Here is a 23,906-nt window from a genome sequence, read left to right on the forward strand (position 1 = left end):
CGAAGGCAGTTGCTTAACCAACTGAGCCACCCAGGCGCCCCTGATCAGCTATTATTCCTAAGGCAAATTTACACACATATGCAGATAAGGCATTCTAGGGGAACTAATTTTCATCATGCTTAGAACACTTTCGTATTTCAAAATTATCTTGGCAACAGGTTTATACAATAGAGACCAGCCTGAGGTGAAAACTAAATAAGAATGGGGTGACTGAGATTGGGCTCAAATCCTGAGATGATTCTGATTTCCCAGAGACATAGGATATCCCAGCTGAAGTACCCAGACGTGTTCCAAATGTCACAGAAGATCTCGTGGAACTGAGGACTACAGATGGGCTTTGTTATTATGAGCAGGGCCATCCTTAGGAGGGTCCGAGGCTGAGACTGGGCATGGGACCCCTCTTCCCCTAGCCCAACATTTTCATATATGTGAATATGGTTTAAAAGATCAAGTACAGCCTAAAATAAACTTCAGGAACTAAAAGATATAAGCATTAGAAGAATTGTACACTTGTTCATACACGACTTTATTCATTCATCCGTTCAATATTTAGCATCCGATAGGGCCTGTCAGTGGGAAATATGAGATGAATACACCTCTCCACTCTCAAGAGCATGCATTCTATTTGGGCAGACAGGTGTGAACACAGCTTTGAGCAGAGCGTCCTAAGAGCCCAGAGAGGCTGTTGGAACAAGCAGGCTTAACTTTTCTGAGGGTAAAGAGGGATGACGATGCTCAAATTTGATTTTGAGAAAAGGGCAGAGGCACTGAAAACAGAGAGCAGGGTACGTGCAAAGCCCCGTAGCTGTGAGGGAACCCGCCGGGTTCAGGGGATTGATAGAAGTCACGCATGGCTGGCAGGCAGCATTCAGGCCCTGGAGCCGGGGCTGCGAAGGAGAGCAGGGACAGATCATGAGGGCCACCGCACATGCCAAGGAGCTTGGCACTTAATGAATAAATAATGAGGAACAAACCACAAGAAAGCTTTAATTCCCAATGTGCCACGATCATGTTTGCATTTTTGATAATCAGAGAGAACGCGGTGAGAACAATCATAAAAGACAAGAGCAAAGGAAAGGGACTACTTGAAGTCTATAGTGATAACTTGAAACAAGTAATATGAAAGCATTTTCACTATCCGATATTTAAATAATACAGAAACTATTTCAGGAACAACACATTATCCTCCTAATGGATATTTAGGTTGTTTCTAATTTTTTTTTTTAAGATTTTATTTATTTATTTGACAGAGAGAGACACAGCGAGAGAGGAAACACAAGCAAGGGGAGTGGAAGAGGGAGAAGCAGGCTTCCCACGGAGCAAGGAGCCCGATGTGGGGCTTGGTCCCAGGACCCTGGGATCATGATCTGAGCCGAAGGCAGACGCCTAACAACTGAGCCACCCAGGTGCCCCCTAATTTTTTTTATTATTAACTATGACTGTGCTTGTATAGGTGTTCAATAAATTGCTTATGAAAAAGATTATTTCTCAAAATAGTCTTTTAAAAAACTAGATGCCCAGGGCACCTAGGTGGCTCAGTCGTTAAGCGTCTGCCTTCGGCTCAGGTCATGATCCCGGGATCCCGGGATCGAGTCCCACATCGGGCTCCCTGCTCTGCGGGAAGCCTGCTTCTCCCTCTCCCACTCCCCCTGCTTGTGTTCCCTCTCTCGCTGTGTCTCTCTCTGTCAAATAAATAAATAAAATCTTTAAAAAAAACAAAAACAAAAAAAACTAGATGCTCATCTTCTTGGCATGGCTAAATCGGTTTTGGGAGCATTAAAGGATGGATGAGATGATAAGATAACTCTAACATTACTTTAGGCCCAATTAATATCAGCCGAAATATGACTGAGCCCAGGACTACGAAGAATAACACTAGTTTATCCGAATCCAGGCAGAGATGGGGAAGGACCATTCACAGCTCTTGCTCTGGACTCAATGTTTGTGTCCCCTCAAAAGTCGTATGTTGAAAGCCTAACTCCCAATGTGTTGGTGTCAGGATGTAGGGCCTTTGGGAGGTGATGAGGTCCTGAGGTCGTAGCCCTCATGCATAGGTTAGTGTTCTGATAAAAGAGACCCCAGAGAGCTCCCTCGCCCCTTCTGCCAAGTGATGACACAGTAAGAAGATGGTTGTTTATGAACCAGGATGCGGGCTCTCGCTGGACACTGAATCTGCCAGTGCCTTGACCTTGGACTTCTAGGCCCCAGAACTCTGAGAAATCAGTATTGTTTAAGCCACCCCGTCTATGTGATTTTATCAGAGCAGCCCAAATGGATTAAGACAGCTCTTATGGATACACTTGGGAAGAGATGGCACAAGGGATGGAAATGTGATATATTTTTCCTAGGAAGGCTTGCGCCTAAAGAGGAATCTGGTGATAAAGGGGAGAAGTCGGGCCAAGTGGAAAAGCCTTTTGGAGCAATGCAGCACATGAAGCTGATGCTCCAGGCAGCATTCAGGAGATGGTGTCCTACCAAATGACCACCACTGCTACTGGTGGTTGGCTGTAAGCCTTGGTCCTAGAAGATCGTTGACTTACAACAAGGCCCTCCCCTTTTCCCCCTCTGTGGCAGCTCTCTTACTAATGGTCTTTTAATCATCAAAAAAACTGAAACCCTAGGGATGCCTAGGTGGCTCAGTCAGTTACGTGTCTGACCCTTGATTTCAGCTCAGGTCATGATTTCAGGGTTCTGGGACCAGAACGTCATGTGGAGCCCTGCATTGGTCTCCACGCTCAGCAGGGAGTCTGCTTGAGGATTCTCTTCCTCTTCCTCTGCCCCTCCCCTGGCTAGCACACATGTGTTCTCTTTCTCTAAAATAAATAAATAAATCTTAAAAGAAAAAAACTGAAACCCTTATAAGGTCTGAGGTCAGATTTGTTTGGGGTCACACCTTCCTTAGGTTTTGTACCAACCCCATCTCTCACGGATTGGTGTTAATTCTCTGCCTAAGCCCTAGAGATGAAGAATTCCCAATGTCTTCCTTATAGACTCATCTTAGGGTTCCCATACTTTCATAGGCAGGAATATACCCCAATACCTCCCACCTAAAGCTGAGCTCAGTTTTCTCGGTTCAACTCTTAAAGACAAGGATAAGGACAGGAGGTCAGTTGTGATATTAGAGTTATGACATCACAGACTATGGAACTCAAGACAGGCATAGAAGCTTTTGAGCATTGGACTAGACTAGAACTGTCTGCAAGGCTTCATATCTAGCAAGTTAGTATGTACAGATTTAGTATGTTCTCCTGGTTAGTCACATAATTAAAAAATTCTCTTACCTGAGAAAACAGAAGATAACTAAGAAATATCTTAAAACCATAGTGGGGGATCCATGTTTGACTGTTTCAAATGACTACCAGCCCATACTTAAGGAAGGTATCTTTTTTTTTAAGATTTATTTTAAAGTATACCCAACATGGGGCTCAAACCCGCAATCCCAAGATGAGTTGCATGCTCTACCGACTGAGCCAGCCAGATGCTCTAAGAAGATATCATTTTCTCTAATTTGAAGAACAGAAAAATCGTGGGAAAGGACAATGGCATGCTCAAAGCAGATTTAGCCAAAGAGATTTTAATCTACCTGCAACTGTGTTCTCACGACAGGTCACTCTAAAGCCCTCCCTTCTCATATCCCTTTTTCTCTCGACTGATGGAGAAGAGAAGAGCCCAGTCCTCTTGACAGTGTTCCAGTTGTCTGTCTCTCATATCTCCAAATATTTGGGATATTTGGGACAGCAGAGACTATACTGTTTCAGCTCAGCCACTGACTTGTTGGATGAGTATTTAAAATTAAGGCTGCTCAGCCCTAAGGTAGGGAAAGGCTACAGCCACGGGACTTGAGCCAAATCTCTAAAAACATCATTCTGAAATAGGTGGAGAAATACAAACTCGATGAGAATGGATATGATCTGCCACACCAGAGTTCTGATTGATTGGATCCATGTGAATCCAGAGGACAGACTCTACTCAGGCTCAGTCCTGGTCAAAATTTTGCCCATGACTTGAATGAGTACAACAGTAACGACCTGATGAATCTGCAGCTGACCTGAAGCCAGAGGAGACAGTGAGTAGAGAGGATATCAGAATCAGAATCCAAAGAGAGCTCAACAGGCTGGAGCAACGGGGATAATCCGGCAACATGAAAGTTGACAGGGGGAAAAAGCCAAGTACACAGGTACTAGGTGAGAAGATGGGCATCTTGTAGCATATACGTAAAGGACTTAAGACTAGGTTAATGTACAAGAACAGAGAGATGTGCTAAGATGATTAAAGGCTGTAATTATAGAAGCATAACGGCAACAGTAAGGGAGGTGATTGACCTGATCCACTTTATACTAGTGTGGCCACATCTACAAATTTACTTCTCAGATTCTAGGCACACCCTGTTGTTTTTTTTTTTCAAGATTTTATTCATTTATTTGACAGAGAGAGACACAGTGAGAGAGGGAACACAAGCAGGGGGAGTGGGAGAGGGAGAAGCAGGCCCTCCGCGGAGCAGGAAGCCCGATGCGGGGCTCGATCCCAGGACCCTGGGACCATGACCTGAGCCGAAGGCAGATGTTTAACGACTGAGCCACCCAGGTGCCCCTCTAGGCACACCCTGTAAGAAAACAAATATTAAGATACATACAGGACAGTAAAAGCACTTGAAATCATGTCTTAAAAGGAATGGTCAAAGGAATTCAGTATTTTACCTAGAATCAGAGATTTTTATCTAAAAGAAAAACATTGATGGTGAAATGATTTCTGTCTTGAAATATCAGGAGCTCTGACATGCCAATCTGGAATGAAGCTGGGCCATTTGGCAGGGACATTTTGGGAGGAAGGCATCCCTCAGAGAATGATAGAATAGATGATGCCCTAGGTCCCTTCCAGTTCAAAGAGGCTGTGGCCTTGTCCTTCTGGCACGTCACAGGACCCCTATGTGTCTTATTTCCTCATGTATAAAATGATCTCTGAGGATAACTCTGATCTCCAAGCTCTTTTTCTGCTTGAACAGACTGTATTTCTGTAGCTCTTTTTCTTTGAATTTTCCCACAAGGCTGGGTACAGATGGGAGTTAATACATACTTATTTCCAGTTTACCTCGTTCCATTAAATGAGAGCAATGGGAAGCTCCAGGGAAGGCTACATGAAGAGAGAGAACCTGCTGTTACAGTTGAATTGTGTCCCTCCAAAATTCATATGCTGAATTCCTAACCCCCCAGTACCTCAGAATGTCTCAGAATGTGACTGTATTTGGAGATAGGGTCTTAAAAGACCCTAATTAAGTTAGAATAGGTTATATGAGTGGGCCTAATCCAATACAAATGGTGTCCTTATTAAAAGAGAAAATTAGGGGGGCACCTAGGTGGCTCAGTTGGTTAGGCGACTGCCTTCGGCTCAGGTCATGATCCTGGAGTCCTGGGATCGAGTCCCGCATCGGGCTCCCTGCTCAGCAGGGAGCCTGCTTCTCCCTCTGACTCTCCCCCCTCTCATGTACTCTCTCTCTCTCTCTCTCATTCTCGCTCTCTCAAATAAATAAATAAATAAATCTTTAAAAAAAAAAAGAGAGAAAATTAGGATATGGACAGGTCCGTGAAGACACAGAAAGAGGATGGCCATCCACAATCCAAGGAGAGAGGCCTCAGAAGAAACCAACCCTGCCAACACTTTGATCTCAAACTGCTAGCCTCCAGAATTGTGAGAAAATGGATTTCTGTTGCTCAGGCCTCCTAGTCCATGGTACCCCGTTACAGCAGTCCTAGTGGACCTGTAGACCTGCTATTTTCACCTCTCCTCACACATGGTAGGGAGAAAAGGAGTGGAATGTTTTGTTTATGAAAACCTCTTCCAAAAGTGTCAAACTATAGGGGCCCCTGGGTGGCTCAGTCAGTTAAGCATCTGACTCTTGATTTGGCTCAGGTCATGATCTCAGGGTTGTGAGATCAAGCACTGCATCAGGCTCCATGCTGGGCGTGGAGCCTGCTTAAGATTCTCTCTCTCCCTCTTCCTCTGCCCCTCCCCCTGCCCCCACTTGCTTGTTCTCTCTCTCAAAAAAAAGAAAGTGTCCAATTTTAAGGACACTGCCTGGATTTATCCTTAGATTTCATCCATCCTTCTCAGAAATATGAAGCTTTTTCTTTAGTTGCAGATTTTTGCAGTTAGAACAGACTCTACACCACAGATCCCAAACTGGTGACCCGAACAGGTTGAATGTGGTCACAAACATGCTCTGTTTTGGTCCCCACATATTAAATTTTTTTTTATATATAGTGGCAAATAATTAAAAATTGAGGGGTTTTCACATTAAAGCCCATATCTCTGGCTTCTCTTAGAAAACCAGGAGATTCAGCTTCAGTGGGCCTTCCCTGCAATAGTCTGTTGGAGTGAAGTAGTGGTCCTCTCTTTAGATGGGCCATATGTTCTCCACTTACTACAGTCCCCACCTGGACTGCTGCATTCATTTACCTGACCCTGTTCAGGATTTGTATCTGTGACTTTTGTCAACTAGAAAGGCCAAAAATCTGTTACTCTTTACCTTGCAGAAGGTCATCACAGAATTTCCCCTCAATAGCAAGAGATATATAAGTGTCATATTTTCTTTGCGTTTTTTTTTAAGGATTTTATTTATTTATTTGACAGAGAGAGACACAGCAAGAGAGGGAGCACAAGCAGGGGGAGTGGGAGAGGGAGAAGCAGGCTTCCTGAGGAGCAGGGAGCCTGATGCCGGGCTTGGTCCCAGGACCCTGGGATCATGACCTGAGCTGAAGGTGACGCTTAATGACTGAGCCACCCAGGCGCCCGTGATTATTTTATTTTAAAGTAAGTTCTATGCCCAGTGTGGGGCTTGAACTCATGACCCTGAGATCAAGAGTAACATGCTCTACCAATGAGTCAGGCAGGTGCCCCCAGGTTGGTGTTTTTAAATTTGGAATTAGATATGAGAAACATCAACATCTTTTTAATGCTTAGGGTCTTGAAGGTGCAACTCTTTTTTATTTTTTTTTAAAGATTTTATTTATTTATTTATTTGAGAGAGAGAGAATGAGAGACAGAGAGCATGAGAAGGAGGAAGGTCAGAGGGAGAAGCAGACTCCCTGCTGAGCAGGGAGCCCGATATGGGACTCGATCCCAGGACTCCAGGATCATGACCTGAGCCGAAGGCAGTCGCTCAACCAACTGAGCCACCCAGGCGCCCGAAGGTGCAACTCTTTATGGGGCTTTACGGGCAGGGGCTTTATGGGCACATCTAACCTAAATCGCCATCCGGGGGAATTATTCTCACAGGAGGAATTCCAAGCCACGAAGAAGCAGGGAAACTGGGGAGGGACAGGATGCCAAAACATGCACAATAAAGTGAACTTAATATGGATGGATTTCTTCACAAGATGCCACTTGCTTTCTCATGATATCCTGATCTATGAACTTTGTGGACACTACTTCTGGGAGATGTTTTATGTAAAAGGTTTCCGTGGTCAAATAATGTTGTGAAATACTGCACCTTTTATCTCTGTCACGAAGATTCATGATGTATGTTAGCATATTAAATCTTCTAAGCAGTTATGCAATAAAGGAACTAGTCTAAATTAAAAAAAAAAAGTCAGTGTTTTTCAAATGTATCTAATTGCAACAAGAAAATTTTAAATCTTGAAACCTTGATTAATATCCTGCAATATTGTGTGGAGCACAGATTAAAAAGTGCTACCCTCACATTTGCTTTCTTTTGGTGATGGGATGGTTTTTACAAAAGAGACATTTGGTGTATGTCCTGTCAAGTAAATAACTGTTTTCCTGTCAACTGATTCATTTGATGGGAACAATAAATTTGTAGGCTGACCCACATGAGTACTCCCCAGAATTCACACCCAGGTTGGGCGCCTGGGTGGCTCAGTTGGTTAAGCGACTGCCTTCGGCTCAGGTCATGATCCTGGAGTCCCAGGATCGAGTCCCGCATCGGGCTCCCTGCTCGGCGGGGAGTCTGCTTCTCCCTCCCCGTTTGTGTTCCCTCTCTCGCTGTGTCTTTCTCTGTCAAATAAATAAATAAAATATTAAAAAAAAAAAAAGAATTCACACCCAGGTGACTTCATGGTAGAACATTCGTTGGCTTTTCTTTCTCTCCTTTCCTACAGCACTCACCACTTGGTGATGGGAAGGGTACGTGACTCCAGTGGCCTCTGCATTTTTCTGGGCTTCTGTCAGCAAAAGACTACCTGCACTAGCCAAAGGAGTCTAAAAATGGACAAGATGAACATGTCATATTGAAGGAACGTGTGTTCTCATTTTATCATACAGTTTTAAGAGCTAATTTTGCTGTCTGCTGGGTATTTAAGTGAAAAACTTGTAGGCTCAATAGGGATTCAGGGGAGAGATGCAAAGAATGGGAGAAAAAAAATGTCATTTTATCAATATGTGAGCACAGCAGCTACTCCATTCTCTCCTCCCCACCCTTCCCTCTTGCTCTCAGACAAAAGTACTGAGTGTGTCTGTTTCTTACTCCCACTACAAGCTTTGAGCTGGGCAGGGGAGTGTGTCCAGCAAAATGCTTGCTCTCTGGGAGCCCTTAGCAGGGTCACCCCCGCTGAAGTGGGAAATTGCTAAAGGATTTCTGCCTGAGCTGGAAGCTGCTTAACTGAAACTCAGTAGCAGTAACATCTATTGTGACTGTGAATATTTTGTCCTCCCAGAATTCTTCCTTTTCCTTCCTCCTCTCCAACCCCTGCCTTTTGGTTGGTTGGTTTGTTTTAGTGGTGGGTCTGCATCCTTATTCTCATAGCGCCTCTCGTGGGATCGGATAGTGGGATCGGGAGTGCTCCCCACTCCCCTGCTCCCTGCTGCCCTGCTCCCAGTTTCTTTGTGGCCTGTCATAGGGGCAGGCTCACAGAGAAAGCCGGTCTCTTGTGCTTCAGGGGAACAAATCACCCTTCCCTGCCCCCCCAGGTCAGGGTTAGAACAAGAAAATGAAAATAGCCAGTTCAGCACTGACTAGATACCGGCACTGTGCTAAAAACTTTCTATGTATTTTCTTATTTCATCCTATTTCCATTTTACAGTCGAGAAAACTGAGGCTCACCAAGGTAACTTGCGCCCAGTCAAACACACTACGTGGCACAGAGCTAAGATTTGAAGGCTGATGCCAAAGTTCATGCTATTGGCCACTGTAGTAAATTCCTTCACTGCTTCGATGAATGTATCAGGCAGTGTTCAAGTAGTGGGGATACAGGAGTGGGGACAAAGAATGAGGCTTTCCTTATGCAGCTTCCACTCCAGTGAGGAGATAGAAAATGCACAACAAAGCTTGTCAGTTCAGATGCCATGAGGAAAACTAAGCAGAGTAACAGGATCAAGAGTAGTGGGGAGTGGGGAGGGGCGGCTCCTCTGCCCAGAGTGAGTGGTCAGGGAAGGCCTCTGCGAGATGCCACTGGAATGGGATTACCCTATGCTCCTGCATTTTCTCAGGGACACCCGCATGCTGGCGACTCCAGCTGGAGAACTCTAGAGAACTCTATTTCATTGGGAAGACACAACTGGCATTCTTCCACAGAAATAGGTTGGACTATGTCTTCAGAAATATGCTGGTTGGTGTGTCTTCCGAGTTGTCCAGGAGAAAAGTGCTTTCACCTTTCAACAAAAGCCTTCATTTTACTTGGCAGGTGAACCCTATTCTTCTAATGACAATGGATAACAGTTGCCAAGCACTTGCCATGTCATGTGTCAGTCGTGGGTCTAAGTGCTTTACATGTGCCATTTCGTTTAATGCTGACAATCACTCGAAAGGGAGATTGTCTGAGCTTTGGCTGTCATAACAAAATACCATAGACTGGGTGGCTTAAACAACAGGAATTAATTTTCTCACAGTCCTGGAGGCTAGAAGTCCAAGATCAAGGTGCTGGCATGGTTGAGTTCTCTTGAGAACTCTCTTCCTGGCTTGTGGACAACCTCCTTCTCCCTGTGTCCTTACATGGTAGAGAGAAAGAGAGGGAGAGGGAGGATGTGAGCTGTATGATGTCTCTTATGATAAGGGCACTAATTTCATCATGGAGCCTCTCTAAACCTAATTATCTCCCAAAGGCCCCATCTCCAAATGCCATCACATTGGGGATTAGGAATTAAATATACAAACTTTAGGGGAACACAATTCAATCCATAGCAGAGATGTCATTATTACTGTCATTCTACAGGTAAGGAAACAGATACAAAGAGCTCAGGTAATTTGCCCAACATCATATGCAGTGGAATTAGTATCCAGTTATTGTCAGACTGACACATATCAAAAACCATCTTTGTGAGGAAGAAGAAAATGGCACAATATTACTAGTTCTGAACTAAAATCATGAACTCTGAAAGTGCTTAAAAACAACAACAAAAAATACCAAAGCCCTACAACTTCTAAACTAAGGAACAAACCTTAAAGGGAAACTTCTTTAAAAAGTCCTATATCCTGGCATACCATGGGTGTAAAGCTTTTTTATTTTAAGACAAAGAGAGAGTGCACACGAGGGGGCGGGCAAAGGGAGAGCGAGAGAGAGAATCTTAAGCAGGCTCCAACATGGGGCTTGATCTCATAACCCTGAGATCATGACCTGAACCAAAAATCAAGAGTTGGATGCTTAACCAACGAGCCACCCAGGCACCCCTGCGTGTAAAGCTTTTTTTTAAAAATTTTTATTTATTTATTTATTTATTTATTTATTTATTTATTTATTTATTTATTTTTAAGATTTTATTCATTTACTTGACAGAGAGAGAGGGAACACAAGCAGGGGGAGTGTGAGAGGGAGAAGCAGGCTTCCCGCAGCGCAAGGAGCCCAATGTGGGGCTCGATCCCAGGACCCTGGGATCATGACCTGAGCCGAAGGCAGACACTTAACGATTGAGCCACCCAGGCGCACCGTAAAGCTTTTTAAACTGAATGTTAATAAATGTTCTTGACCACTATGCTATGCAGCTTCTTTCCACGGGGAAGGATGCACTGATCCATCATCCAGGTAGAACACTGAGGAATGCACAATAAACTCTTCATAGAGATGAATATATCCTTCTTTGAAGGCTTTCAAAAAAGTGAACTTCTACTTTAAATCCTGTAGCTATTACAATACCATTTTACAGATGGCTGTAATAAAAAAGATAGACAATAACCAATGTTGATGAGGCATGTGAAGAAACTAGGCCCCTCACACACTCCTGGTGGAAATGTAAAATGTGGTATGTCCATACATCTCAATGAGATGTCCATTTTTTCTCAACTTTTCTCGTAGATTCCCATCCCACTTATTTCTTGTATCATCTCCTATAATTTTCTTCATAGCTTTAATTATCTCTCTATATATCTGCATTTATTTTACTACTTTACTTTTTTACTTTTGAGTAATACTTCTTTGCATTTTCCATAGTGTTTTGCATATTGTATACATTCAACTCACAAGTCATGTTGTTAGAAACTAGAGAAACTAGAATTTACAATTAGATGGGACGTAAAAAAATCACCTGTCAATTTTTTTTTTTAAAGATTTTATTTATTTGACAGAGACAGCGAGAGAGGGAACACAAGCAGGGGGAGTGGGAGAAGGCGGAGCAGGGAGCCCGATGGAAAATCACCTGTCAATTACTCCTACTTTACAGATCCCAAACCAAAGTCTGAAGAGTGTGAAAGAGTTGTCTGGGGTCAGCAGGAGTTGATTTTGAGAGCTCTAATTTCCGCACTGAGTTGCCCTATCCCATTGTCGTGCATTTTTCCCAAAATTACTAAAATGGAGTTTTTTTGTAATTTCTTATAGAAATGACATTATTTTTCTAAGCCTTCTTTCTAAAATGCCTGGAATGGGCCCTCAAATGGTTGGACAGGACCTGGTGAGGAAGGCTGGAAGTCACACTTCGCAGGGGCCACTTCTTGGTTTCCTGCTGCTCCTTGGCTGTCCCACCTCCTTCTCCCTCGGTCCTTTCTTTCTTTCTTTTTTTTTTTTTTAATTTTTTTTTTTAAGATTTTATTTATTCATTTATTTGACAGAGTGAGAGAGAGAGCACATGAGAGGGGGGAGGGTCAGAGGGAGAAGCAGACTCCCTGCCGAGCAGGGAGCCCGATGCGAGACTCGATCCCGGGACTCCAGGATCACGACCTGAGCCGAAGGCAGTCGCTTAACCAACTGAGCCACCCAGGCGCCCCTCCTTCGGTCCTTTCCCTTCTTCCGGGTCAACCGCCCCAGTACTGCTACCCCGAGGCTCCGCCCCCTTCAGGGCCGCGTGCCCTGCGCCAAGATGGCGCCAGGCGCTTCTGCTCTGGCGGAAGTGAGCTCACGCTACTCCGGAAGGGAAGGCGGGGAAAGAGCAGGCGGGTGGGTGACCAGCCGTGGGATTGTGGGTGGGGCGGCTGCCGCAGCTGTGCCGTTCGCGTTTGGGGCTGGAGAGAGGGCGAGAAGCTCGCCGGGCCTTGGGAGCCCAGTCGAGGTCCCAGGGCTGGAGGGGTTGGAGGAAGTCACTCCGAGAGGCTCGCCACGGGTCGAACGAGGGACGGCCCTGGGAGCCGGCGTCCCGCCCCCGGCGGCCTCCTTCCCGGTCCCTCCTCCTGGGCTGCGCGCGGGCGGCCGCAGCTCTGTCTCGGGGGCTGCGGCGGGAACCGTCGAGCGGGCTGGACGGAACCCTCCCTCAGAGGACCCGCTGGAGGAGAAGAGGGAGCGCGGTGGGTCAGGCCGTCAGCTCAGAGGTCAGGCCTCGGGTCGCGCTCCGTGGTCCTCCGTCCTTCGCCCCGCCGTCTTGGCTCGAGTCCGCGCCCTCCGCACGCTGCTCCAGCTTCTGAGTGTGCCACCAAACCCTCTGGCAGGGTGAGCTTTTTTCCTCCTAGCTCTTGCCGGGAGGGAGATACATATTTAAAGGATCTCCGTCCTCATTGCCACCCCTGCCCTCGTAAAAGTTTGCCTTCGGTAGGAATGCTTGTATTCCTTCCCTGGACCATTTGATGATTCCCACTCCAGCCGCGGCCTGATTTAGTAACCGGAATCACCTTCGGATCAAATCTGAAGAATTAATCACCTACAAAACTCCTCTGCGGAGTTGTTCTCTCCCGCGCAAGAAGGGCAAATGGACTTTGGCGTTAAGATGCAGGGGGGTGAACCAGTGTCGGCAATGAAAGTGTCGGAGAGTGAAGGCAAGCTGGAGGGCCTGGCCGCCGCGGTGACCCCAAACAAGAACAGCGGCAACAGCAGCGGCGGGGGTGGAGGCGGCGGCGGCGGCGGCCGCGGCGGCGGAGCGAAGGGCTGGCAGTACAGGTACGGCACTTTCTTCAGGGTGATTTCCTCAGGTGGGGTAAGTATGCTGGAGTCTGCATTTGTGCAGTTGTTGAAAGGTGAAGTTACCCACTGACTTCCAGAAGCAGCCTCTCAGTTGGACCCGGGACCTCCTCTTTCGTTAGCAAGATTTTCATTCATTCATTCATTCATTCATTCATTCATTCGTCCATTCAACAGGTATTTATTGAAGGCCTTTTGGAGAACACATAAATGTATCCCTGAAGTTCCTCCAGCATCCCTAGAGTTAATCCCTCCTCTGATTTAATTTTTCTGTACTCACTTCTGTTTTTGCTCGCGTTGTAATTTGTTTACAGGCCTGCCTGCTCTGCAGGACCGAGGGCAGGAACTGCTTAACTCAGCTCTCTCCAGAGACTAGCAAATGCTAGGTGCTCAAAACATTTGTCAAGGGATTGAATGGAATCGTTACATAAGAAGATTCTTGCCTCAGTTTGTAACTTAGAAGGGGAGATATACATAAATAATTGGAATACAGGGGCAATACAGATGCTCCTGCCTCTCATGCTCTAGACCAGTGAGCCTGAAGATGTTTCCGTTGGAGTTGGTCAGGCCATTTACAAGCTCTGTCCGGCTGAGAAATTCTACATACGTTAATTTTTATTAATACGAAGAAAAAATTTAAGGAATAGGAAGAGTGCTGGAGAAGCAATGTTGGTTTTGTTTTTGTTTTTGATATGTAAAGTAGAGAGCTAGTAGAGAGCTATAGAATCATCCAGAATCTTTTTAATTGAGATATACTTGACATGTAACTTAATTATATTCACACGTACAACATAATGATTCCATATTTGAGTGTCTTTTGGAAATGATCACAGTACGTCTAGTGAACATCCATCACTGTATATAGTTACAATATATTTTTTAAGGATTTATTCGTTTATTTATTTTAGAGAGAGAGTGAGAGAGCACGCTTGCCGCTGCAGGAGGGCACCAGCACCAGGCATGCAAAGGCAGGGGCAGAGGGAGAGGGAGAGAATTTCAAGTAGACTCCCTGTGTGAAGTCCAACTCGAGGCTCAATATCACCACCCTGACATCCCAACCAGAGCTGAAATCAAGAGTCGGTCACCTAACCAAGTGAGCTGAGGCACCCCAGTAGTTACAGTATTGTTTTTTATTTCGATGAGAACTTACAAGATTTCTCTCTAAGCACTTAAAAATACACAGTATAGTATCATTTATTATAGTCACCATGCTGTGCATTACATCCCCAGGACTTATTTTGTAACTGGAAGCTTGTACCTTTTGATCACTTTCACCTAGTTCATAGCCCAACACTCCACCCCACACTTCCTCTCTGGCAACCACGGATCTGTCTCTGTATCTGTGAGTTTGTTTTTATTTTGTTTTGTTTTTTTAGATTCCACATATAAGTGAGACCATACAGTATTTGCTTGTCTTTGTCTAACTTATTTCATTTAACATAATGCCCTCAAGGTCCATCCGTGTTGCAAATGGCAAGATTTCCCCTTTTTTGTGGCTGAGTAATATTCCATTTTATACACCACATTTTCTTTATTTGTTCATGTGTTGATGGACACTTAGGTTGCTTCCATGTCTTGGCTATTGTAAATAATGCATTGAACATGGGAGTGCAGATAATCTTTCCAAGTTCATGTTTTTTTGTTTTGTTTTGTTTTTCCAGATAGATACCCAGAAATAGAATGGCTAGATCACCAGAATCTTAAGAATGAATGAAATCAAGCTATTTCATGGTATTGAAACTAAAGGAATGAATTGTTAAGTTTTGGTTAATTGACTGCCCGTGTACCTAATTCTAGTCCTTTTCAGCTCTGTGCTGTTTGTAGTTGTGAAATCTGAAAGGGATTAAAGCCAAGATTTTGTGAAGGATGTACATTTATCATGAATAGTATCCATATATGTAAAAAATGCATGACTATATTAGCATACAGAAATGAAGTGTAGAAAATTATAACTTTTTATTGGTAAGTGATAATAGGACAAGAAAGTATATTTAGTTAGTGTGAGATGTTTAGGCATCAGCATGATCTTTTTTTTTTTGGTGCCTTAAGACTAACCATATAACATTATCAGTTACTTGGTAGGGATGTTTTGATATGACTTAAGGAAGCAAAATAAAGTAATATTCCAAGTCAAAAGTCAGTCTTCTGATATCCTCAACTTTTTGAAACCCAGTCTCAAATGAATTGAAAAGTGAAACAGGTTTCTTAGTCCTGGAGAGAGTTGTCATAAAACCATGCACTTTACTGTTGTACTTTGATTCAGAATTGTATTGTCCCTTATTTAGGGTATTATTTAATGGTTTTGTAATTTTCAAACTATAATCTGTTGGAAGCACAAGTGAAAAAGGTTATCACGGGAAATATACCAGTGAAGATGGCAACTGACAATGTAGGACAGTCCAAGAAGATTTGAAAAATTAACATGCAGACTCAGCTATATTACTTCCTAGTGCAATAATCAGTCACAATGACCTAAGTCATCCAGGAAAGCACACTATGTTTAAGAAGATACCATATGATACAGTGGTGAACAATTTCAAAGGAAATAGCTGAAAGAAAAGATGCTTAAATATCTGGAAAATGCAGTTATGTCAAACTCTTCCCCATGGGTGCAGATATATAATGTATTACTGCATTTACATACTGACATTTTTATTTTAATGAGGTTTGTCCAAGGCTAATCCTTCAACCTAGCCCCCAATCTAATTTGTCCCTTTGTCCTCTAGGACATTGATCAAGCAGTTTTCTTCACTGTCCTGTGTTGCTCGCTCCTGGCTGCTTCCCTTGAGACTCAGTCTCTAGACTTTAAAAACAACAACATAATAAAACCCAACCTACTCCTTTCCTCTTGAAAGTCATTTACACTCAGCTGCCTCCTTCTCTTTAATCCTCATTTATTGCTCAACTCAAGACAGTTGGCTCTATCCTCACCAAGGATATGAGTGAAAAGGTTGAATTGTTTTAGATTCGTATTCCCATTTATTTCTCTGTAAGTCTATTTGTTACAACTCTTTTCTTGATGGGTTTGTCTTTTTTTTTTAAGATACTATTTTTAAGCAATCTCTATACCCAACATTGTGCTATAACTCAAAACCCCTGAGATCAAGAGTTGCATGCTCCACTTGACTGAGCCAGCCAGGCACCCCTCTTTTCTTGAGTTTATTACTTTCTTTTGGTTTCTCCTTTATCCCTCTGACTGTTACTTTCTCAGTATCTTTGGTTGGCTCTTTTCCTTAAAAAGCTGGTGTGATATTTCATCATCATCTTAAGCTGCGTGTTTTCTGTCTATCTCATTCTCTTCCATGGCCTCAGCTATTTCTGGAACTTGGGAGCCAATACATCCAACTGTCTACCTGTAATTTGCTACTATCCCATTTTAAAAATGAAAATTTTTGGTTATGTCTTATTGAGTAGTTGAAATTCAGTAAAGACCCTATGATTCAGACCCTGGGCTTTTGCTTTGCAAACTTAGAAGATTAATTAGGGTAATGTTTTCAAGGTTTATAAATGCTGTAACGTGTATCATTACTTCATTTTTTATGGCTGCATAATATTCCATTATATGAATGTACCACATTTTGTTTATCCATTCATCAGTTGATGGACATTTGGGTTGTTTCTGTGTTGTGGCTATTATGAATAATGCTACTTTGAACATTTGCATTCAGGTTTTCTGTGGACCTGTGTTTTCCTTTCTCTTGGGTGTATATCCAGGATGGAATTGCTGGTTCATATGATAACTTTATGTTTAACTTTTTGAGGAACTGCCAGACTATTTTCTTAAAGCGGCTGCACCATTTTACATTCTTGCCAGCAGTGTATTAGGGTTTTAATTTCTTCACATCCTTGTCAGCACTTGTCTTTTTGATTTTAACTATCCTAGTGGTTTGTGAAATGGTATCTCATTGTGGCTTTGAATTGCATTTTCCTGATGTCTGATAACATTGAGTGTCGTTCCATGTACTACTGGTCATTTGTATATCTTCTTTGGAGAAATGTCTATTCAGATCCTTTGCCCATTTTTAAGTTGGATTATTTATCTTTTTATTATAGAGTTGTAAGAGGTTTTTATGTATTCTGGATACATTTACCTTGTCAGATATATGATTTGCAAATCTATTCTGTGGAGTACCTTTTCACTTTCTTGATGATATTGTTTATATCACAAAAGCTTTTTTTTTTTTTTTTAAAGATTTTATTTATTTATTTGTGACAGAGAGAATGAGAGACAGGAGAGCACGAGAGGGAAGAGGGCAGAGGGAGAAGCAGACTCCCCGCCGAGCAGGGAGCCCGATGCGGGACTCGATCCCGGGACTCCAGGATCATGACCTGAGCCGAAGGCAGTTGCTTAACCAACTGAGCCACCCCGGCGCCCCATCACAAAAGCTTTTAATTTTCATGAAACCCAATCAGTTTTTTTATTTTTTTGCTTATACTTGGTGTCACATCTAAGAAACCATTGCGAAGTCCAGGACTGCAAAGTTCTGACTGATAAAAGTATATTAGCACTTACATTTAGGTCTCTGATCCATTTTGAGTTACTTTTTTTATGATTAATTATATATATATATATTTTTTGTGAAGTGTCTGCTTATATGTTTTATTCATTTTTCTATTAATTTTTTCTTAGTATTTTTCTTGTTAATATACTTGAAGTATATTTTAAAAATATTACCTGTCAGTTAATATTTTTAATTTTTAATACCAATAGTACTTTAAAGATATTTTCTTGCCTTTTTTTTTTTTTTAAACAGTTAAAAGAGTATAAGAAATGCTTACCTTACATACTTGTCCCACTTGCCCAGTTTCCCTCCCTGGAGTCACTATCTTTTATTTATCTTTTTAAATACTGATTTCTTCACTGTAGTTCCAGAGAAACTTATATTAGTTCTTTATATAATGAATATATACAACATATTTTAATTTTGTACAGTTAAATTATTTGCTAAACTTGGTAAAAAGATTTTCCTAGCTGTGTTTTAATTTTTATATGTTTTCAGGCATATGGAAAACTTTTATCAGTCAGAACTCTTATACCTTTTTTCCTCTCACTTCAAATTATAGAAAGTTATATATTTTTAAATTTTTTTAAAGTACTTTCCATGCCCAGTGTGGGGCTTGTACTCACAACCCCGAGATCAAGGGTTGCATGTTCCACCAACTGAACCCGTCAGGCGCCCCTAGAAAGTTGTTTTTTTCTTTTTTTAAGATTTTTATTTAAGAGAGAGAGAGCGCACGTGTGTGTTCATAAGCAAGTGTGGGGAAGGGCAGAGGGGGGAGAGGGAGAAGCAGACTCCTGGATGAGCAGGGAACCCGATGCGGGGCTCGATCCCAGGACCCTGGGATCATGACCTGAGCCAAAGGCAGATGCTTAACCAACTGAGCCACCCAGCTGTCTGAAAGTTAGGTTTTTAATAAATATTTATTTTCGTGTAGTTTTAAAATGATTTGGTAACTATATATTTATTTTGAATTTATTTTGAAATATGTGAGATAGTGTATTATCTACTTTTGTGTTACAAATTACCCCAAAATTTAGTGTGTTGAAACAGCAACATTTTTTATCCCACAGTGTTGTGAAGTGTAGGTGGGTCCACTGGTTTGGGGTCTTTCAGAAGGCTACAGTCGTCTTGAGGCTCAACTGGGAAGAATTCACTTCCTGGCTCACTCGTGGCTCTTGGCACAATACAGTTCTCTTGACCTGTTGGACAAAGACCTCAGTTCTTTATAAACTGACTGCTAGTGGCGTCCTTTGGTTCCTGGCTGCATGGCCTCTCCACAGAGCATCTTACTACTTGGCAGCATGTTTCATCAGAGTGAGGAAATGAGAAAGCAAGAGAATGCTATCAAGTTGGAAGTCACAGGAGGGGGGAGAGATGGCAGAGGAGTAGGGGACCCTATTTCAACTGGTCCCCGGAATTGAGCTGGATATCTACCAGACCACTCTGAGCACCCACGAAACCAGCCTGAGATGTAAAAAGATCTGGATCTCTACAAACAGAATATCGCAGGCAGTTGGTTATGAGGTACTAAGCGGAGAGCCATGATCCTGCGGGCAGATATTGGAGGATAAACGGCAACGGGAGGGTGCCTGGACGTGGGGATCCTACACTGCCGGTGAGTGACAGCCTTGTGCGGTGTGGACGGGCACAGACTCACAGACTGGTAGCGTCGGGAAAGAACTTTAGGGCAGCCACTGGGGTGGAAAACCAGACTGGCGGGGTCGCGCACACGCAAACCGCAGGCCCCCAGACAGAAACCAGAGCGACGATCGTGCGCACGCGAACTGCAGCCTCCGAGACGGAAACCCGGTGCGCCAGGGTCGTGCCGGTGAACTGCAACCCCCGGGGGTGGAAACCCCAAGCGGTGGAGTCGCGCGCATGCGAATTGGGGGCGGCTGGCGGTTTTAGAAGCACAAAGGGCAGAGACGTGCCCCAACCTGGAGGCAGGACTGGGGGCGCTGCGGAGGGGCGCACAACCCAGGCCGCTGCAGTTTATAGCAGCACAGACAGAAATGGAGACAGTGTGGCCTGGAGAGCTCACTGAAGAACAGACTACGGTCTCTCTGCTCTGAGGCAGAGGGTTGGAAACTGTCTCTTCTGCTCTGACTCGCGGAAGAGACGCGGAAAGCCGCCAGGGAAAGGCGCCAGAGAACAAAACCCCAAAGACTGATTCCCACTGAGCCCGTCCCCCGCCACAGGGGCGCAGGGCAACTCTGCCCAAACAGGGTTGCCTGAGTAACAGCACGGCAGGCCCCTCCCGCAGAAGACAGGCTGGGAAAACAAGAGGCCAGCAACCCTAAGGTCCCAAGAAAACAGGTGCATCTTGCTTGGGTTCTGGTCAATAGTTTGGACTCTATACATTCCCTCAAACACCCATCAACAGAATGACTAGGAGGAGGAGCCCCCAGAACAGAAAAGACTCAGAGATTATGACTTATGCTGGAGATTTACAAATGGATGCAGATATAACCAAGATGTTGCAGATGGAATTCAGATTAGCAATTGTGAAGACAATGGCTAGAATGGAGAAATCAATTAATGGCAACATAGAGTCTCTAAGGGCAGAAATAAAAGGTGAATTGGCAGAACTTAAAAATGCTACCAATGAGATCCAATCCAATCTAGATAATCTAACAGCTAGGGTAACTGAGACAGAAGAGAGAATAAGCGATCTGGAAGACAGTATAATAGATAAAAAGGGAAAAGAGGAGGCCAGGGAAAAACAACTCAGAATCCATGAAAATAGAATCAGAGAAATAAGTGACACCATGAGGTGTTCCAGTGTCAGAATAATTGGAATCCCGGAGGGAGTGGAGAGAGAGAGAGGGCTAGAAGATGTATTTGAACAAATCATAGTTGAGAACTTCCCTAATCTGGGGAATGAAACAAACATTCGAGTCCCAGAGGCAGAGAGGACCCCTCCTAAGATCAAGGAAAATAGGCCAACACCCCGGCATGTAATAGTAAAACTTGCAAATCTTAGAACCAAGGAAACCATCTTAAGGGCAGTTAGGGGGAAGAGATTCCTTACGTACAGAGGGAGGAACATCAGAATAACGTCAGACCTATCCACAGAGACCTGGCAAGCCAGAAAGGCCTGACAAGACATATTCAGGGTACTAAATGAGAAGAACATGCAGCCAAGAATACTTTATCCGGCAAGGCTTCCATTTAGAATGGATGGAGAGATGCAGAGCTTCCATGACCGGCAGAAGTTGAAAGAATATGTGACCACTAAGCCGGCCCTGCAAGAAATATTAAGAGGGGTTCTATAAAAGGAGAAAGACCCCAAGAGTGATCTACAACAGAAATTTACAGGGACAATATATAAAAACAACCTCTTCACAGGCAACATGATGACAATTAATTCATATCTTTCAATAATCACTCTCAACGTGAATGGCCTACACGCTCCCATAAAACGGCACAGGGTTGCAGACTGGATAAAAAGACAGGACCCATCCATATGCTGTCTACAAGAGACTCATTTTGAACCTAAAGATACATCCAGACTGAAAGTGAAGGGATGCAGATCTATCTTCCATGCCAGCGGACCTCAAAAGAAAGCTGGGGTAGCAATTCTTATATCAGACAAATTAGATTTTAAACTAAAGTCTGTAATAAGAGACACAGAAAGACACTATATCATTCTTAAAGGGTCTATCCAACAAGAAGATCTAACAATTGTAAATATCTATGCCCCCAACATGGGAGCAGCCATATACATAAGCCAACTGTTAACCAAAATAAAGAGTCATATTGGTAACAATACGTTAATTGTAGGAGACCTCAATACTCCACTCTCAGCAATGGACAGATCATCTAAGCAGAAACTCAACAAGGAAACGAGCTTTGAATGATACACTGGACCAGATGGACCTCATAGATATTTACAGAACATTCCACCCTAAAACAACAGAATACTCATTCTTCTCGAGCACACATGGAACTTTCTCCAGAATAGACCATATACTGGGTCACAAATCAGGTCTCAACTGATACCAAAAGATTGAGGTTATTCCCTGCATATTCTCAGACCACAATGCTCTAAAACTGGAACTCAAATCACAAGAAACAATTTGGCAGAAATTCAAACACTTGGAAGCTAAAGACCACTCTGCTCAAGAATGTTTGGGTCAACCAGGAAATCAAAGAAGAACTTAAACGATTCATGGAAATCAATGAGAATGAAAATACATCGGTCCAAAACCTATGAGATACTGCAAAGGCGGTCCTAAGGGGGAAATACATAGCCATCCAAGCCTCACTCAAAAAAATAGAAAAATCCCGAATTCACCAACTAACTCTACACCTTAAAGAACTAGAGAAAAAGCAACAAACGATGCCTAAGCCATGCATCAGAAGAGAAATAATTAAAATTAGAGCAGAAATCAATGAATTAGAAACCAGAAACACAGTAGATCAGATCAACGAAACTAGAAGTTGGTTCTTTGAAAGAATTAATAAGATCAATAAACCACTGGCCAGACTTATCCAAAAGAAGAGAGAAAGGACCCAAATTAATAAAATTATGAATGAAAGGGGAGAGATCACGACTAACAGCAAGGAAATAGAAACAATTATTAGAAATTATTATCAACAACTATATGCCAATAAACTGAGCAATCTGGATGAAATGGAGGCCTTCCTGGAAACCTATAAGCTGCCAAGACTGAAACAGGAAGAAATTGACAACCTGAATAGGCCAATAACCAGTAACGAGATTGAAGCAGTGATCAAAAACCTCCCAAAAAACAAGAGTCCAGGGCCTGATGGATTCCCTGGGGAATTATACCAAACATTCAAAGAAGAAATAATACCTATTCTACTGAAGTGGTTTCAAAAAATAGAAACAGAAGGAAGACTTCTAAACTCATTCTATGAGGCCAGCATTACCTTAATCCCCAAACCAGGCAAAGACCCCATAAGGAGAATTTCAGACCGATATCCCTGATGAATATGGATTCTAAAATCCTCAACAAAATCCTAACTAATAGGATCCAACAATACATTAAAAGGATCATCCACCACGACCAAGTGGGATTTATCCCTGGGAGGGGTGGTTCAACATTTGCAAATCAATCAATGTGATAGAACACATGATTAAGAAGAGGGAGAAGAACCATATGGTCCTCTCAATTGATGCAGAAAGTGCATTTGACAAAATACAACATCCTTTCCTGATTAAAACTCTCCAGAGTATAGGGATAGAGGGAACATTCCTCAAGCTCATAAAATCCATCTATGAAAAACCCACAGCGAATATCATCCTCAGTGGGGAAAAGCTGAGAGCCTTTCCCTTAAGATCAGGAACACGTCAAGGGTGCCCACTCTCACCATTGTTGTTCAACATAGTATTAGAAGTCCTAGCAACAGCAATCAGACAACAAAAAGAAATAAAAGGTACTCAAATTGGCAAAGAAGAAGTCAAACTCTCTCTTTTCGCAGACGACATGATACTTTATGTGGAAAACTCAAAAGACTCCACCCCCAAATTACTAGAACTCATCCAGCAATTCAGTAATGTGGCAGGATACAAAATCAATGCACAGAAATCAGTTGCTTTCTTATACACTAACAACGCAACTGTAGAAAGAGAAATTAGAGAAACGATTCCATTTACAAGAGCGCCAAAAACCATAAGATAGCTTGGAATAAACCTAACCAAAGAGGTAAAGGATCTATACTCTAGAAACTACAAAACACTCATGAAAGAAATTGAAGGAGACACAAAAAGATGGAAAAATATTCCATGCTCATGGATTGGAAGAATAAACACTGTTAAAATGTCTATGCTACCCAGAGCAATCTATACCTTCAATGCCATCCCAATCAAAATTCCAATGACATTTTTCAAAGTGCTGGAACAAACAATCCTAAAATTTGTATGGAATCAGAAAAGACCCCGAATCGCCAGGGAGATGTTGAAAAAGAAAAACAAAGCTGGGGGCATCACGTTGCCCGATTTCAAGCTATAATACAAATCAGTCATCACCAAGACAGCATGGTACTGGCACAAAAACAGACATACAGACCAAGGGAACAGAATAGAGATTCCAGATATGGACCCTCAACTCTGTGGTCAAATAATCTTTGACAAAGCAGGAAAAAACATGCAATGGAAAAAGGACAGTCTCTT

The 23,906-nt window shown here is 43.0% G+C and overlaps 1 protein-coding gene across 1 annotated transcript in view; it reads left to right on the forward strand.

The window, feature by feature from the left end:
• Positions 1-12,705: 12,705 nt before the first annotated feature.
• Positions 12,706-23,906, forward strand: part of OSBPL11 (oxysterol binding protein like 11) — a 99,559-nt gene continuing 88,358 nt past the window's right edge. Inside the window, exon 1 of the mRNA XM_034999975.1 lies at positions 12,706-13,244. Within this exon, the coding sequence (XP_034855866.1) occupies positions 13,057-13,244 (188 nt within the window). The 5' untranslated portion in view covers positions 12,706-13,056. The remainder of the gene's footprint in view (positions 13,245-23,906) is intronic.

Source organism: Mirounga leonina, unplaced genomic scaffold (genome assembly GCF_011800145.1).
Source record: "Mirounga leonina isolate KUSES-001 unplaced genomic scaffold, KU_Mleo_1.0 Mir_115, whole genome shotgun sequence".
Classification (NCBI taxonomy): Eukaryota; Metazoa; Chordata; class Mammalia; order Carnivora; family Phocidae; genus Mirounga; species Mirounga leonina.